The sequence below is a fragment of the Saimiri boliviensis genome, chromosome 9, assembly GCF_048565385.1.
Source record: "Saimiri boliviensis isolate mSaiBol1 chromosome 9, mSaiBol1.pri, whole genome shotgun sequence".
Taxonomy (NCBI): Eukaryota; Metazoa; Chordata; class Mammalia; order Primates; family Cebidae; genus Saimiri; species Saimiri boliviensis.
Window position 1 is genome coordinate 83,449,744 of NC_133457.1, and position 18,832 is coordinate 83,468,575.

Here is an 18,832-nt window from a genome sequence, read left to right on the forward strand (position 1 = left end):
CGAAAAGAGGGAATCCTCCCTAACTCATTTTATGAGACCAACATCATCCTGCTACCAAAACCTGGCAGAGACACAACCAAAAAAGAAAATTTCAGGCCAATATCCATATCCATGACGAACATTGATACAAAAATCTTCAATAAAATACTGGCAAACCAAATCCAACAGCACATCAAAAAGCTTATCCAACACGATCAAGTCGGCTTCATCTCAGGGATGCGAGGCTTGTTCAACATCCGCAAATCTATAAACGTAATCCATCACATAAACAGAACCAAAGACAAAAACCACATGATTATCTCAATAGATGCAGAAAAGGCCTTCGACAAAATTCAACAGCGCTTTATGCTAAAAACTCTCAATAAACTAGATATCAGTGGATCATATCTCAAAATAATAAGAGCTATTTATGACAAACCCACAGCCAATATCATACTGAATGGGCAAAAACTGGAAGCATTCCCTCTGAAATCTGGCACTAGACAGGGATGCCCTCTCTCACCACTCCTATTCGATATAGTATTGGAAGTTTTAGCCAGAGCGATCAGGCAAGAAAAAGAAATAAAGGATATTCAATTAGGAAAGAAGGAAGTCAAATTGTCTGTATTTGCAGATGACACAATTGTATATTTAGAAGACCCCATCGTCTCAGCCCAAAATCTTCTTAAACTGATAAGCAACTTCACAGTCTCAGGATACAAAATCAATGTGCAGAAATCACAGACATTCCTATTCACCAATAACAGACTAACAGAGAGCCAAATCAAGAGCAAAATCCCATTCACAATTGCTACAAAGGGAATAAAATAGCTAGGAATACAACTAACAAGGTCCTCACATGTATTCCAGATCCAGGGAATGTTACCTGTCTCCTTCCCTCTTCTCTCTCTTTAAGCTATCATGCTACTCCAGTTGTCTCTCTGTCATTATTAGTGTGGTTATTTGATGTCTTTATCTTTCAAGTAGAGTGAGGTTCCAGGAGGACAGTGATTATATGTGTCTTATTTACCATGGTTTCCCAGCTTGACATATAATAAATGCTCAATAAACATTTGTTTAATGAATGAATGCACTACTATTTTTTTTTTCTTGTTTTCTTTTAGTAGATTTACCACCACTAGACTGTTGCAGTATCTTCACGTCTGGCTTCTTTGCTTCTAGTCCTGCCCCATTCTGTTTTAATTATGTGTGCTATCAGAAGATACATTTCCGTAAAAATACCTGCACTGGTTTTGTCTCTCTCCTGGAAGAAACTTTAATAGAATCTTTACTCTCTGGGGGTTAAAACCCAAACTTTTAAGCTGAATTTATAAACCGTCTTGAAACCTAGTCACAAGCTACTTTTCTATTGGTTTCCTTCAGGAATTATCTTTTTTACTCATCATATATATGTCTCTTTTCAGTTTTTCATGAATTTGCTGAAAGTTCTCAGGTCTAAGTTTTTGTTTATATCTTTTCCCTTAATGGAAAAAGTATTAATTAATAATGGAATATTACTTACTTCTTTGCTTCCTGGAAATTCTAATTCAACTTTTCCCTTATGGGCTAGCTCCAATGCCATGCATATCAGATTTCTTTCTTCTACTTAGTGCAGATGATAGGTACTTAGTGTTTATTGAATTGAATTATCTGCCTCATACATTTGCCATTTTGAGATTGGTGTATGTGGTTATTTTGTTTGTGTAGGTCCATAAAAGCATGAGCATTTTTTTTTTACTTTATCCTTATCACAGTCCCTAGAAATAGTACCTTTACTCAGTTGACATTACTAATTTAAACATCTACAACTGAGGATTTGAATATTTTTGAAATAAAAAACCCATACAGTGATATTTCCTTTTAATAGTAAATTTTGCAGTCTTTCAATAGGTTTGAAATCTATTATTTAATGGCTTCAGACACCTGAGTCTAAAAACTATGCTTGTTTTAACAATAAGCTTGTATTTGGGGAAATAAGGAAATAAAAGGGACAGGTTATCTGAAATATCACTAAATAATATTATGCTTACTCAACATTATAGATATGTAAGATAGTATGTAAGTAAGGGAGAGTAATGAATGTTGAAAAATAATACCTTGAAACAGTCCACAATCTCCACTGACCATTCCAAAGAGGTAAGCCAGGAAGTGACCACAAGGGGGCGTGCTAATCTAGAGAAACTTGACCAAGTGCCTTTTCTGCTAATGCAGGTAAAACTGTTTTACAAATGTACTTCTAGACCGTGTCTTTTATCCCACTGCCAGGAAAAAGAATGGACCCTCATCACAACAAGAATTCCTGTATATTTTATAGCACATGTTTATTTTGGATGTGTGATTTTCCAAGGGGAATAGGAGTCTTACAGAATGGAAATAAGAATTGCCTTGTGAACTCAGACAAGTTTATGAAGCTTCTGCTTGTGCCTTTTTTTGGCTGTGCGGAGAGCATTTTTATTTTGTAAGCATTGTAGTCTTTTCTGTGAAGAAGTGTTAAGGTTTGAAAAATATCCTTTTTGGATTATTAGCTCAAGAAACAGGCAGTGCTCTATTTTCGTTGCTCCATTCATTTTTGTAGCTTGAGGAACTACCAGTGAGTCATTTGGAGAAGTGCATGGGCTTTGACTGGTGTTTTTTTCCACCAGAAGTCACGACTTCATGCAGTCATTGGTGTTTCTTATCCAGCCCTCTTTTTTTTTTTTTTTAACCTTTGGTCTCAATGTTGTTGTCAACAAACATTTATTGAATGCTATTTATGTAGAGGCTTTTAAATAGATCTTAGGGAATGAATAGAGGATATGGCACCTAGTCCCTGCCCTTTATGTATTTGATCCTAATGAATTAAACAATAAAAAAATCATGCCATTTGGTATGTGTTAGAACAAAATCATCAGTGAGAGCCACAGGAATTACTGGATGGAGAAATCACTCTAAGCTCTGGTAAGTTTCATGTGTCAGGCTTAATGGAATTGGAGAAATTTAAGCTGGATGTTGGATAAAGAGTCAGGCTTATATGTCTGGGTAGAAAGAAAGATGAAAGTCCTGGGTTCAGAGGCCTGCAAATGGATGAGTTTGGTTGCACCCGAGGGTTTTTGCAGGACAGTGGTTTCAAACTCAGATAACAAGGGTGCCAGGCAGACTGCCTAAGTGTATGAGGCAGATCTAGAGAGGTGGACAAGTAAAAGAGAAACTGGCTGACTGGCCATGTCTGTTCCATTTTAAGGTATTAAAAAAAGTGTCTAACATCGAACCACGCTTTGCTGGTCAAACCAAACTCTGGTTTTGGCAGCTTCTAGTTCCTGGTGGGGAAATGTCAGTTGATAAATTGTCTGCAGAATTTAGCAAAGTAAAATAGGGCATAGAGGAATTATGACTATAGCTAGAGTCCTCTTGGACTTCATGCTACTTTTATTTGTTCTGTTGTACTTCCGACCAAATGAGGGGACTATTTCAAAATATGTATGAATGGCCCATCTTCGTGGCTGTTTGCATTAAACATAGGCTTTTGGGTGTTTTAGAGTCTCTGAAAACATCACTGAGATTAATTTGAGTGACATTTGATTTTCTAGGATATGGTACTATCATAATTAGTTTAAGTTATATTTTATATTCTAAAATATAAAATACAAATTTTATATCCTAAAATATATACTTAACTCTGCTCCTACTCTCTCAATTCTTTATCTTTATTTTCTTTCTTTTTTTTGAGACGGAGTTTCACTCTTGTTACCCAGGCTGGAGTGCAATGGTGTGATCTTGGCTCACCACAACCTCCGCCTCTTGGGTTCAAGCAATTCTCCTGCCTCAGCCTCCCGAGTAGCTGGGACTACAGGCACGTGCCACCATGTCCAGCTAATTTTTGTATTTTTAGTAGAGACGGGGTTTCACCTTGTTGACCAGGATGGTCTCGATCTCTTGACCTCGTGATCCACCCGCCTTGGCCTCCCAAAGTGCTGGGATTATAGGCGTGAGCCACCGCGCCCGGCCTTGTCTTTATTTTCTAATAAGATCTATTGAGAAACAAAAGGATAAAGAGTATATAGATACTTTTTCTTTCTTTTTGCTTTTCAATATGCTTGTCTTTAGTTGTTATGTATTTGTGATTTTGAATAACAGTTTCTATTTTTGTGGGTTTATTCATAATTATATGGCCATTTGGTGATATGCATAGACATGCTGTACTTTAAAAAACCATGTTAAATAAAGTAACTTATTACTGTATTAAGTCAATGTTAAATATTGTTCTTCAGTCTTGGAAGGGTTGAATTTAAATCCAAGTTAAGTAGCCCATCCCAATTGTCATGGTGTTTCATTGGCGGGAATAGAATCCAGACTGTACGTATTACCTTCCAGTCCTTTATCTGTTACTCCCCACTGCTTTAAGACTCAGTTTAAAGGCTGGCAGAGCTCTCATATTTAAAAGGGAAAGTGTAATTTTATCCAGAAAAGGTTAATGTGTGCCCTAAAATGGAAGAAAGACCGGAGGTCCAGACCATAGCCAGGTGTTTTTGCAAAGAGCCAAATTGGACAACTAAATTTGAAAAGGTTGCCTGCATTTATAAAGGAGATTTTCTTGCTACTTATTAATAATTAGCAAAATCTTGGCTTGTTTAGCTTTGCATTTTTAAATCTGCCCAGTAATGAATTCATAGCCTATTTGTATGTTAGTAGCATGGTGTGTTGATTCTGTTTTTGAAGTATTAATACTATGATACACATGCCTCTATGAAGTAAAAGTACCAAATAATCTTGGTTCTCTCCTTCTCTCTTGAATATATTTCCCAGACAGTGGTGACTGATTACAGTAAAGGATGACCAGCTCTCCTGTGGGAAAAACAAAGTTAGAGCTAAAGTATGGTATGAGCATTGCTTATTCTCAGTTTTTGGAAATCAAGAAAATTTGGAGTAAAAGAGAACTGAATTAGTAAAAAATGAGAAAAGTATGATCTGATATCAAATGAACTCAAAGGATGGGAGGGCAGTAAAGATTTGTTACCAAAAGAAAACATTGAATATATGGGACCAATATCAAGAAATATAATTTTTTAATAGATAAAGTGAGAGGATTAATGTTTGATGGTTTTAGTCTTAGAAGTTTGTTTTGAACAGTAGACTAAAGGGCATGCCAAACTTCAAGAAATAAGCATTACTCCCATATTACAAGAAATAGGTTTGGATTTCAGTTTGGTTATTATGGGGACCAGCCAAATATTTCATGGCAGTTGTTTAAGGATGTGCTTTTGGGAATGAACTAATTTAAGAGTGATGTGCAAAAACATTACATTTAGAGAAGATCTAAATATGAAATAATCAGAAATGTGACATTCATAATGTGACATAATAGAAAACTGCTTTAGATAAGCTGAGTTTTGATCACGTGTTCAAATTGAGCAAGATGCAGTTTCAGAGGGAACAGAGTTTGAGTTATTGATGAGGTTCAAGTAAAGAATATTAATGTTATGATACTTTGTTGTTTATAGATGCATGAGGGGCAAGATAAGACAAAAAAGATTCTGAAACAAGCCAGCTTATAGTCTTGTAGTGGAAAGAAATGTGTGTGTTAGAGGTTGAAAGGCACAAGGGCCTCCTGTTTGGTTGGGAAGTGATTCAAGAAATGTTTTGTTTTTTTTTTCTGAAATGGAGTCTTGCTTGGTCACCCAGGCTGGAGTGCAGTGGCACAATCTCGGCTCACTGCAGTCTCTGCCTTCCAGGTTCAAGCTGTTCTCTTGCCTCAGCCTCCTGAGTAACAGTGGTATGTGCCTGGATGATGTTTTTGTATTTTTAGTAGAGATAGAGGTTCTCCATGTGGGCCAGTCCGGTCTTGAACTCCAGACCTCAAGTGATCTGCCTGCCTCGACCTCCCAGAGTGTTGGGATTATAGGCATGAGCCACCACAGCTGACCAAGAAATCTTTTTCTGGAGTTGTTTGAGCCTGCATCACTTGAAGATGTGCAGTTTGTTTTCTTTTTTTTGAGACGGAGTTTCGCTCTTGTTACCCAGGCTGGAGTGCAATGGCGCGATCTCGGCTCACCGCAACCTCCGCCTCCTGGGCTCAGGCAATTCTCCTGCCTCAGCCTCCTAAGTAGCTGGGATCACAGGTACGCGCCACCACGCCCAGCTAGTTTTTTGTATTTTTAGTAGAGACGGGGTTTCACCATGTTGACCAGGATGGTCTCGATCTCTCGACCTCGTGATCCACCCGCCTCAGCCTCCCAAAGTGCTGGGATTACAGGCTTGAGCCACCGCGCCCGGCTCAGTTTGTTTGTTTATTTGAGATTCTCGCTCTGTCTCCCAGGCTGGAGTGCAACGGTGCAATCTCGGCTCACTGCAACCTCTGCCTTCTGGATTCTAGCGATTCTCCTGCTTCAGCCTCCCGAGTAGCTGGGATTGCAGGCGCCTGCCACCATGTCTGGCTAATTTTTCTAATTTTAGTAGAGATGGGGTTTCATCATGTCGGTCAGGATGATCTTGAACTCCTGACCTCAGGTGATCCACTCACCTTGGCCTCCCAAAGTGCTGGAATTACAGGTGTGAGCCACTGCACTTGGCCCTAAATGTGCAGTATTTTAATGTGTGGTGTGGGTGGTGTGGGGATGAGGGTAGGGGTGGGAAGTGACAATTGCCCGGTATGATTTGCAAGTGAGGTAGAGATGCCAGTGTCTGTTACCACTTGAGAGAGCTGAGTCTAGTGTTGGAGGACAAGGCAGGAGGGAGGGGCTTTTGCTGAGATTTAGATGATATAGAGAGAAAATGATTGCCAATCAGATTGAATTCATTCAAGTATTTTGTCACAGAACCAACCTTGCCTTTTTTTGGTCTCTTTATTTAAAGTTTATATCTCCTTCAATGATTTTTCATTTTTTATTCCTCCCCCCCTTTTCTTTGTGTTTATCTTGTCCTCTTTCTAATTTCTTTTGTTGGATACTTAGCTTATTAATTTTTTGTTCTTATCTCACCATTTTGGACGTAAATTTTCCTCTCAATACTACTTTTACTGTATCCCACAAGTTTTGAAATGCTACATTTTTGTTATTCATTATTATTTGTGTTTCTATTTTGATTTATTTGATCCATAAATTATTTAGAAGGGTTTTAAAATAATCTTTTAATTTCCAGATTTTATCTACTTTTATTGACTCCTAATTGTATTATAGTCAGAGAATAAAGTTTTTTTGAAATTTGTTAATGATTTAGTTTATGATTTAATGTGTGATCAGTTGTGTTCCTGAAAAGAAAGTTTCTTTTCTAATATTGAGCACAGAGATCTATCAGTCTTATCAAATCAAGCTTTTTAATATGCTATTCACATCCATTTCTACTGATTTTTCTTGCTTGACCTCTTCATAATAGAAATTTGTTGAAATATTTCATTGTGGAGTATAATTTGTTGATTTCTCTGTTTTTGCTTTATATGAATTTGAGGATTTTTAAAAAGTACATACAAATTTAGAATTATTATATCTCCTTGGTGACTCTAAACTTTCAGCGTTTGCCATGTAAAGCCCTGTATCTCTATTAATGCTTTCTGTGTTGACACCTATTTTGCTTGATGTTAACATAGTTTCATTGTTTGGATTGGTATCTGCTTGGTATATCGTTTTTCTTCCCCATCCTTTTACTTTTGACTTTTCCATATGCTTATGCTTTAGGTGTGTCTCTCATAAATCACATCTAGCCAGATTTTAAAATCCAATATGACATTCTAATAAGACATTATTATTTTTAAAGACAATATGTTTTATGCAGGTTTGCCATTGTATTTGTTTACCTATTCCTTGTTGCGTGTCTGCTTGTCCTCCATTTATTTCCCTTCTTGAAACATATCATTTATTTATTTATTCATTCATTCAACAAGTGTTTATTGAGTGCCTAAGAGGTGTCAAGTGTTTTTCTGGGTGCTTGGCATATGTTAGGGAATAAAACATACAAAGGTTCCTGCCTTCGTGAAGCTTATCATCTTGTCAGGGAGATAAGCAATTTAAATGATATGAGCATTATATCATTTTAGAAGGTGATGAGATGTTATGGGAAAAATATAAAGTAGAGCAAAGAAAGGGAGATTAGATGTTTCGTGTGTGGATGGTAGGGATGCAGAAGGAGGACAGGTTGTAGTGTTAAAACTTTATTAAATGCACTCTTCCTGGGAATAAACTCATTTTATTTATTTATATATTTGATTTTGTTCTAAATGGCAGTTTTGTTGAGTACCATTTCTAAGTTTATAGTTAGTTTTCTTTGAGGATATTATACCAACGAATCATAGCCTTCTGGCCTACGAGCTTCCAGGAATTTGGCTGTCATTCTGCTGTAGGTGACATCTCTTTTCTATCTGGCTTTTCCCTTTTTCTCCGGCTTCCTGGAGGTTAGGATTCTTGTTTCCTATCAGTTCTGAAAAATTTGAGCCATTTTGCTTTTAAATATTTTCCCTCCTTTATTCTGTCTATTCTATCTAGTTAGACACAGGTTAGACTTTGAGTCATATCTCTTAACATCTCATTCATATTTTTCACGTTTTCCCCCTTTTTCTTAGAGTTACAACCAGATGTGTATTAAATATGCCTTATACCAATAGGAAAAAGTTGAAAAATTTGTTCATGATCTGATGTTTTGAATATTTGGTTTTGTTTTTTAAGATAATACGTTGCTATTAATTTTTTTTTTTGCCTTTTATTTTACAGGTAAAATTTACATACAATAAGATGCATGCATCTTGAGTGTATAATTTGGTGAATTTTGACATGTATATATAACCATGTAACCAATACTTCTATCAAGATATAGAATATTTCCATGACTCTAGAAAGAAAGTTTCCTTCTGCCCCTTCATTGTTATTGCCCCTGCCATGAAGACAACACTTTTCTGATTCTTTTTCACCGTAGTTTTACTTGTTCACTAAAATGGAGTCTATACTATGTGTTCTGTTACGTCCAGCTTCTTTTGCTCAGCATATGTCCAAAAGATTATTCATATTGTTGCATATAGCATGGGCTCCTTTTTATTGCTCAGCAGTCCTCCAGTACTGACAGTATCATAATTTGTTTACCCATTCTCCTGTTGATAGAGATTTGGATTTTTCCAGGTTTTGGCTATTCAGCATAAGGGTGATATGAACAACCTTGACAAGTCTTTTTATGGTATACATTTTGATTTCTCTTTGGCAAATACTTAAGAATTTTGTTGCTGGGTCATAGGTAGGTTTATATTTAATGTAGAATTTATAAATTTTGATGTAGAATCATAAAATTGTGATTATTCATTTCAGACAAATAAGCCAAATTGGACATATTTATCATTAAATATTCGAACGAATATTTGAAGTCCTTGAGATGTGTTCTGTAAGTATTTTGACAGGATGAATGCAGTTTAATGACCTAGTTATTGTCATCTTAAGGAACTTGCTGTAATTTTTATTTTAACTTCAGTATATCCTAGGTTCTCAGTCTTTAACCAGTGGTTCATTATGGGTATAAGATTTAAAGATACTAATTAAACTGCATGTGAGTGAGAACAGAAATGATTTAAAGCTGGATAAAACTACTTTTGTGGTGGTATTTACTGTTTAGCTGTGTAAGCTGTGTAAGCTGTGAGTCTGATCTCTACCATCACTTATACACGCTCATTCAACATGCACTCTGAGGCCCTTCAAACTATTCAATTTTAAAGAGAAAACCTTAAAATTCATTTTTTAAAAGATTATTTTAAAAGCCAAGATGAAAACCATTGCCTTTTCCACCTTTAATGTTGCAATCCCCAGAACATTGTATAGGAATTCTGCCAGTTAGAAAACATTGTCGTTTGCTATCTCTGAGGGTTTGGAATTTTTAAGTAATCTTTTTATAGTATGAATTTAATTCCTCTAACCCAGATATGTTAAATCCCCTTAAAAGCATGGTTCAAACACTTTTATTTTTATTTTAACCTGAAACTGTTTCTGTTAATTTTTGTAGAGTGATTTAGGAAATAAATAATATAAAGATTTTATTTTTTATTTTTTATTTTAGAGACAATGTCTTACTCTTTTGCCCTGGCTAGAGTGCGGTGGTGCAATCATAGCTCACTGTAGCCTTGCATTCCTGGGCATAGGGAATTTTCCAGCCTCAGTCTCCTGAGTAGCTTGGACTACAGGTGTGTGCCACCGTACCTGGCTAATTTTTAACTTTTTTGTAGAGACAGGGTCTGCTGTTTTGACTACTGTGTTTAGATTTTTATGTGGTATACATTTTTTTCCTCTTGCTCTATAAATATATTTGGTACCAATTTGTGTAGTGTTGCAAAGTCATTAAACTCATACCTGTTAAAGAAAATAAAAAATTACTTAAGAATGTACATCTTGATTATAGTTTGTAAGGAGCACCATTAATAGTATTAGGCATCAGAAGATGAATTTCTAAAAAGGAAAGATAATATCATTGAATGTTTGTATGTTCAGATTTTTTTTGCTGGTTTCATGTAGTCCACATAGGTGAGAGTAGATAAATCTAGCTAAATTATTATTATTTTGAGACAGAGTCTCACTGTGTCGGTGAGTGCAGTGGCGTGATCTCGGCTCATTGCAACCTCCACCTCCTGGGTTGAAGTGATTCTCCCACCTCAGCCTCTGAGTAGCTGGAACTACATGTGCGCACCACCATGCCTGGTTAATTTCTTTTGGTATTTGTAGTAGAGACAGGGTTTCATCATGTTGGCCAGGCTGGTCTTGAACTCCTGACCTCAGGAGATCCATCCACCTTGGCCTCCCAAAATGCTGGGATTACAGGCATGAGCCACCATGGCCACCCTAGCTTAATTATACATTGTTTACATATAGTCGATAAACTGTAGCCCACTGTGGCCCTGCTGTTGAAGGCCTGATTGTCAGGGATAGAGAGCTAGGTCTAGATGTCCTGTAGCCAGATCCAATCTCTTCATGTTTACGATACTCAGAGATGTGAAAGCTTTATGATGACATTGTTGTACTGCCATGTGGGCATAAGTCATCTGCATTTCTCAAGTGTTAGCTCACGCCAGTTATAATGCTGCTCTCAAACCTAACAAAGGTATGCTAGGAGGGCTTGGTATGTTTTCAAAGAATGTATTTCTATCTTGATCGTTGTATTCAGATAATCCCATAATATGCCTATTTCAGAATGCATTTATACATTTAAGATTTATTATTGTATTTTGGCTACTTGATATTTGAGTAATTCTGGACAAAAAAGATGAAGTTAATGAGATAAAAGACTGATAGATGATGTCTCTTAGCAGATTTCAAAGAGTACAGATTTGAGGCTTAATTTTCTGGTGGGAAGTGCCTTAACTTTGTATTAAGGGATTTATTCCTTTTAAAGTAGTTTACATGTGTTACTTAATTCTTACAATAACTATATAGTAACCATCTCTAATTTGGAACAGAGTAAACAGGGTTTACTAATTTATTGCTTACTTCAAGTAAGTTTTATTTCAGTGTTTTCTTTAATACATGTAACCTCTATGCTAACTTTATATACATGCTTATTTTGAAGAGGACTATGGTTTTATACATTTGCTTTTTACAAATAACATATTTTAGTCGAGGACAATAGGTATATATGTATGCGTGTAGTGCACATATTTTTAAGTATTTATAGAGTGTAAAAGTGTAATAGTAGCTCTGTAGAGTAACATTCATTATATGCTTTTTAACCTTTCTAAGGTTTCATTCCTGTACAAATGAGCTCTATGAAATTATTATGGCCAAAATACCAATGTTTATCTTTCACCTAATTTATCTGCACGTCATAAAAATGCTTAAATATTACTTCATCATCCTTAAATTTGCTTTGCAGTATGTGAAGTCTATGAACTAATTCTTGAATATTTATGAAGTAATTCTGATTTTTTTCAAGTGTTACAGGCTCTTATGAATATTTAACTTAATTTGGAACAGGTTTCTCTATTTTTTTCATGATTTTTCGTTTTTGAAAACCAAGAAACAGTAAATCCATCTATATATAGTCCAGTTATACTGACATCAGTTTTTGTATTTTTCTGCAGGAGTTTGGTTAGGCATAAAAGTTCTCATGATTCACAATATCCTGATTGAAATGTTAGGAAAATTGCTTTACAGAGAATGCCTATCATTGTGTGTTCTCTCTATAAAATTCTATTTTACAGAATCCTTGAGTAGTAGCAGCAGCAGTTGCAGTTTATAAAAAAGAGCTAATGAAAAATACCCTTAAGAGAGTAGATTGTAAGCATTCTCACCAGAAATAAATGATTATGTGAGGTAATGTATACACTAATTAGCTTGATTTTTGCCATTCTACAATTTATGCCTATATCAAAACATCATGCTACATACCATAAATATATGTAATCTTTATTAATTAAAATAACAAAAATATAAAAAAGAGACATACCTTTTCCTCAAAGGTTAGACGGTAAAATAGGATGAAAGTCACAATTTGATTATTTACCAGAAGCAATTATCCTAATCTGGTAGGCCTGATGAAGACAGTCACTTTACTTTTTGCCTTACTAGGGCAAGGGAGAAAAGTATGTAAAAATTTCCAGAATTTTATAACAAAAAATAAAGGCAAAAAGTACTGGCCTATGTCTCTCAATAAACACTCAGTATTTCAAAAAATAATCTTAAAAGAATACCCTTTCTTGACTTTTTTGTCATTGTTGAGGAAAGTTACTTTACAGTTCATTTATTTGTATAAGATTTGTTTGTTTTTTAAAGTAAAAGATCAGTATTTTAAAATATACATACCAAATCCATGTAGTATAATAGTGGTGATATGCTGTCAGTTGATAGTTTAGCAAGATAGAACTTAAATCTTTTATACTGGTATAATGTTAGCTGTAGGTAGTTTTTTTTTTTTTTTTTTTTTTTTTGAGACAGAGTTTCGCTCTTGTTACCCAGGCTGGAGTGCAATGGCGCGATCTCGGCTCACCGCAACCTCCGCCTCCTGGGTTCAGGCAATTCTTCTGCCTCAGCCTCCTGAGTAGCTGGGATTATAGGCACGCGCCACCATGCCCAGCTAATTTTTTGTATTTTTAGTAGAGACGGGGTTTCACCATGTTGACCAGGTTGGTCTCAATCTCTCGACCTTGTGATCCACCCGCCTCGGCCTCCCAAAGTGCTGGGATTACAGGCTTGAGCCACCGCGCCCGGCCGTTAGCTGTAGGTAGTTTTAAGTTTCTCCTTCAGCGATGTGTGCCTGTAAGTACTTTGCTTCAGAATGAATGGAGCAGGTATTTGGTAGATAATGATCCCCTGGGGTTGGGATGCTGTTAGATCATCAGCATAATGTGGAAGATTGTTAGATGTACAGCCTTGGATAGTTTCCAGATTGTTCGATCAGAATTTGCATTTAAACAAGTTCTCCTGATGATTTGTGTGCACATTAAAATTTGAGACGCCTTCCTGAAGAAGACATCAAACTTGGCCTCTGGGGAACTAACACTCTGTACCCAAGATTGCAAGGATATACAGATTTAGAAATTATTGATTAGAATTATAAAACAAATATTCCCCTTAAAACTATATTTCTCTTTAAGATTACCCATCTTTTCTGGAGTAAAATGTCTTTAATACATTTCTATACTGCTCTTCTTAATCTTACCTTCCAGAGAAGATAAACTTTGTTTTCTCCAACGTGAATGAACAAGTCTGGTTATTGTTAAGTCTTCCCTAAGATAGCGACAGCATGTGGATTTTCATGAAGTCAAAGCTTGTGAAATGGAGATAGAAAACTGGCCCTGACATTGGAATGGCTTGGCATGTTACTCACTATTGGGCATGTTTTGTAACACCAGGGATACAGATATCCTGTATCTTAATTTTAAAATATGTGTGTCCTGAGTGTCTGTTGCATTCAGGATGATATGGAGTGGATCAAACCTTTCCTCAAGGAGTTTATGGTCAGGCTAGGAAGTATTCTTGAAGGCACCTGTCTTGAGCAGAACTATGGCATTCTGAGATAGGACCATGTAGATTCATTGGCTAGACTTTCTCCAGCTGTGGTTAAAAGAGGGATTTGTAATATAGCATTCATTTCAGCCAGTTAAACATTTCCTGTCAAAGTAAGTACTGTCATAGTGTATCAATATACTTAAGGGAAGTTAGAATTTAGAACAAGAAATATAAATTCTAGATGTAAATACTTTTCCCTAACAGACTTGATGTAAAATTTTGTTGTGGCACACTCTACTTCTGAGTTTTCCAGTTTGCTTTAGGGAAAAATCTTTTGTTTGAATTCTGCTTCCAATATTTAGAAACTCTTCAATGTTGCTCAGCTTCTGAGATGGCCCCAGGAACTCTTTGACTTTTCTGGTGATGGCCTTAGTGTGTCATTTTGCTTCTTAGGGATCCCTCAGTACCAACCAAGTTCTGCTCAGTAGTGTGAGCAGGACCCTTCTTTTTAATATATAAGACTTTTTTCCATGATTTTTTTTCCTGCTTCCCTTAATCATTATTTCTATCCAGTAGTGTAGTATTTATCTCTCTTGCACAGGTGACCCAGAAACTTTGGAAGTAGGAGACAGCTGCTCATCATCACTGAATGTCACTAAGTGCTTTAAACATGTGGGACCTGGGACAAAACATCAAAACACAAAGATGCTTTCTAAGAACACTTTTCTGCCATACAGTTGGCAAGCATATTACTGGTACAGGAGAGAGGGGAGCTTGCCAAAATGTTTCTCACCAACAAGGAGTTGTAAGAGAAAAATGACAGTGTGGTATACATCAAGATTGTAAATGCCATTTTATTTATTTACTGTGTGGATTGTATTTTTATTAGATGCTTGTATAGAATACTTAAAGATATACTAACAAGGTATTTATTGGCTCATTTATGCCACAGATCTTTTCCTCTACACATTCTCAAACATGAACTTAATTCCTGAGAATGAAGAGACACTGTTGTATACTGAAATTTATATTAAATTGTGATATTTCCTCCATTAAAAAGATAATATAACCTTATTATTAGAGAAAAACGGCAGGATACCTTTTGTTTGGAATTTTTGGTAGAAAATACATTTGGATTTAAATAGAATTTAAATGGCAACTTGATAATAATTTTAGGAGATTGCTCAATGTTCCGCTTAAAGATTAGTTTAGATTTTGTCTTGTCATGATTATACAGAAAAGTGCTATGTAGTAATATCAGATTGTCCCACGCCACGCCTAGTGAATACTTGTGCCACTTTTGCTCTGCAGGAAAATGACTCAGGCACTTTGGACACGGTGGGCGCTGTGGTTGTGGACCACGAAGGGAATGTTGCTGCTGCTGTCTCCAGTGGAGGCTTGGCCTTGAAACATCCGGGGAGAGTTGGGCAGGTAAGTAATTATGGGTTTTTTAAACTAACCTTTCAGAGTAAAGCATGGCATTTTTAGCTCACAGTTTTTTAACCAGTAGGAACATTTTTTCTTTAGAAAAAATGCATATCATTGTTTTTTAACATCTAGTATAAATCATCAAACAAATACCCTTTTAAGAAAACCTATCTCATAGTAATTGGTTTGTTTCTCATTTTACAATTGGTAATCCTGGTTTTGCTACTTTCAGCAGGCTGGGCACTGGCCTGGGCATTTAGTAGACATTTAATAAATGTGTGCCGGTTTCCATTTTCTCTCTGTAAATATCACTCTCTTTAGTAACAATCTCTACCTGATTATACTGCTTGCTTTTTAGTTGGAGAAATGATTTCAGAGTTACATTTTTAATTTCCTCTATTCCATGTATGGTGACCTTTTGCCCTTGACATCCCTCCTCTAATCAAGCATTTCATCCATTTTATAAAGTAACCAGTATTTCAGGTCACCAACACATGATACCACTTAAAAAATCTAGATATGGCCGGGCGTGGTGGCTCAAGCCTGTAATCCCAGCACTTTGGGAGGCCGAGGCGGGTGGATCACGAGGTCAAGAGATCGAGACCATCCTGGTCAACGTGGTGAAACCCCGTCTCTACTAAAAAAAAAAAAATACAAAAAATCAGCTGGGCATGGTGGCACGTGCCTGTAGTCCCAGCTACTCAGGAGGCTGAGGCAGGAGAATTGCCTGAACCTGGGAGGCGGAGGTTGCGGTGAGCCGAGATCACGCCATTGCACTTCAGCCTGGGTAACAAGAGCGAAACTCCGTCTCAAAAAAAAAAAAAAAAAAAAAAAAATCTAATATGAAGATGGTCTAATTTATGTAAAAATTTGCTGGTCCCCAGTTCACTTGCACATCCTCTTTACTTTGCCCCTCCGTCCCCCATCTCCAATCTTTAGTTTTATACTGAGAATGAAATTTAACATTCCATTTGATCCAGGAAGCTTTCTGAGGATAAACCAATTTTGTCACATTGCTTTTCGGCTTCATAAATATTTGTTAAGTGAACAAATTAATTGGATGCTCTCAGGGAGCAGTTGCAAGGGTTCATTTAAACTCAGTATTTGGGTGACATCTTATAGATGGAATATGTCTTGGTATGCTTTGTGTACTTTGTCACATTTGAAGAAGAGTCAATGTCACAATTACTTTGTTCATGATGGTTAGCAACTATTTGAAACAGAGATTGAATTCATGGAGAGTATCACCACACATCCTTAAATGATGTTGCTTGATCTCCTCTAAGTTGCTTACATTTCTAGACTAGCAAAAAGCGGAAGGGAAAAATAATTAGTTTTGTGCTACTCTGCCTGATGTACAAGGGGCTGTGTAGGGAATGATTATTCAACATGTGTACAATGCTTGGAACTCATTGTAAACGCCTTTGTTTGGTCATGGTATTTTTCCACATCATGAAGTTGTGTGTATTTGTCAAGTTTGCAATAAGAAAATCAAGCTTGGCATATCAGATGCCGATACCCTAGTAGAGAAGGTGAGAGAAAAACCAGCAGAGTCATCCTCGATGCATTATAGTCTCCATGACTTTCTCACTGTTTTCTGTTTGTTTTAGTTAGCAAAATAGCAAAAACAGAACCAAGGATAGTTCTGGACTATGTTAGCAGGGTATTACATCTAACAGTCTTGAAGCCATTCTGCCCCTGCACATAGAACTGTCCTAATAAAAGAAATACTTCTGTAAAAGTTATGTATTGATTTACCTCACTTGGCTAGTTTATGTATACATAGCTTCTGGAGTTAGAAAATCAGGAAAGAATATGGAAGAAAGGAGTCAAAGGGCTTATAGGAAAATGCAGTTGCTTAATTGGATTATATTGCTTGGATAGAGGAGATGTAATAAACCTGAAATTATGTAAGTATCAGATGAGAGGTAAAGAACAATTCTTTTTCACAGGTCCAATGAAACAAAATACAAAAACAAATGATATCAAAGGCTAATTATTTTTTAAGTGTGCTGAAACTAGATACTTTTAATGTATTTTAAATGTACAATTAACTACTTAAAAATTTTAGCATATTACCCTGCTGTAGATATGTGATAGCAGTGCAGATGGTGAATGGCAATTTGAGGCCAGGTGCGGTGGCTCATGCCTATAATTTTGGGAGGTCGAGGTGGGCAGATCACTTGAGGTCAGAAGTTTGAGACCAGCCTGGCCAACATTATGAAACCCTATAGAGGAATAGAGAAGGTGAGCGAAAAGCCAGCAAAGTCACCTTTCGTGCATTATAGTCTCCATGATTTTCTTACTATTTTCTGTAAGCCCATCACTTTGGCTCATGCTGTCTCAACTAAAAATACAAAAATTAGGCCAGGTGCAGTGGCTCATGCCTGTAATCCCAGCAGTCTGGGAGGCCAAGGTGGGTAGATCACTTGAGGTCATCAGGAATTCAAGACTAGCCTGGTCAACATGGCCAAACCCCATCTCTACTAAAAATACAAAAGTTGGCTGGGCATGGTGGTGCAAGCCTATAATCCCAGCTACTCGGGATGCTGAGGTAAGAGAATTGCTTGAACCCAGGAGGTGGAGGTTGCAGTTAACCTGAGATCTCACTACTGCACCCCAGTGTGGGTGGCAGAGTGAGACTCCGTCTCAAAAAACAACGAAACAAAAATTAGCTGAGCATGATGGCTGACACCTGTAATCCCAGCTATCTGGGGAGGCTGAGGCAGTAGAATCGCTTGAATCTGGGAGGTGGAGGTTGCAGTGAGCTGAACATGCCACTGCACTCCAGCCTGGTGACAGAGCAAGACTGTCTCCAAAAGAAGGAAAGAAATGGTAATTGGAATTAGGACTTATTTGCTTCTTTAGCTTACTGTAGTAATTAGAATTTACAATTTGGACATGAGGAAGGAGTTTTTCTATTTTACTTACTCTCCTAAACTTCACCCCACCCCCACACAAATAGGCGGTTGAGTTTACTGATTAAGTGTGGAACTTTGATTCAGGTAAACCTCTTTTCTAATCCCACCTCCCCACATGCCATTCCCCTTACTTTGAACAAGTTACTTAACGTCTTTAGGCTCCACTTTACACCTTGTAAAATGGGATTAACCAGCTTCCTTACAATCATTATTAAATCAGGCTTTATTAGATGGCTGTGATTTCTGTTGATAATTAATAATTAATAATTACATTTGATATTTCTGAAATATTGTATCTATTTTCCTTTTTCCCCAGGCTGCTCTTTATGGATGTGGCTGCTGGGCTGAAAATACTGGAGCTCATAATCCCTACTCCACAGCTGTGAGTACCTCAGGTATTTGCTGCTTTCATAACCATTTTTCATAACTTCAGCCTTTTCAACCATTTAATGATAAAAAGCAATATTTGTAGGTAAACATAGAGCACGTGCTATGATGGTGTATAGACAAAAGCATGGATGTGGGAAAGATCTTCAGTATTTGGGAGGTTTTAAGGGTTGTTTAATATCAGTGTAAACGCTTTGCTGACATTTTCTTTTTCTTTTACTTTTTTATTTTTTTATTTTA

General features: G+C 36.7%; 1 protein-coding gene across 8 annotated transcripts in view; it reads left to right on the forward strand.

The window, feature by feature from the left end:
* TASP1 (taspase 1) overlaps positions 1-18,832 on the forward strand; it is a 249,191-nt gene that overhangs the window by 96,924 nt on the left and 133,435 nt on the right. For 7 of the 8 annotated variants that reach the window (XM_074406223.1, XM_074406225.1, XM_074406224.1 and 4 more), the window contains 2 exons: positions 15,168-15,287; positions 18,522-18,600. In XM_074406223.1, coding sequence (XP_074262324.1) covers positions 15,168-15,287; positions 18,522-18,600 — 199 coding nt within the window. The remainder of the gene's footprint in view (positions 1-15,167; positions 15,288-18,521; positions 18,601-18,832) is intronic. The other variant, XR_012519292.1, reaches the window with a different exon arrangement.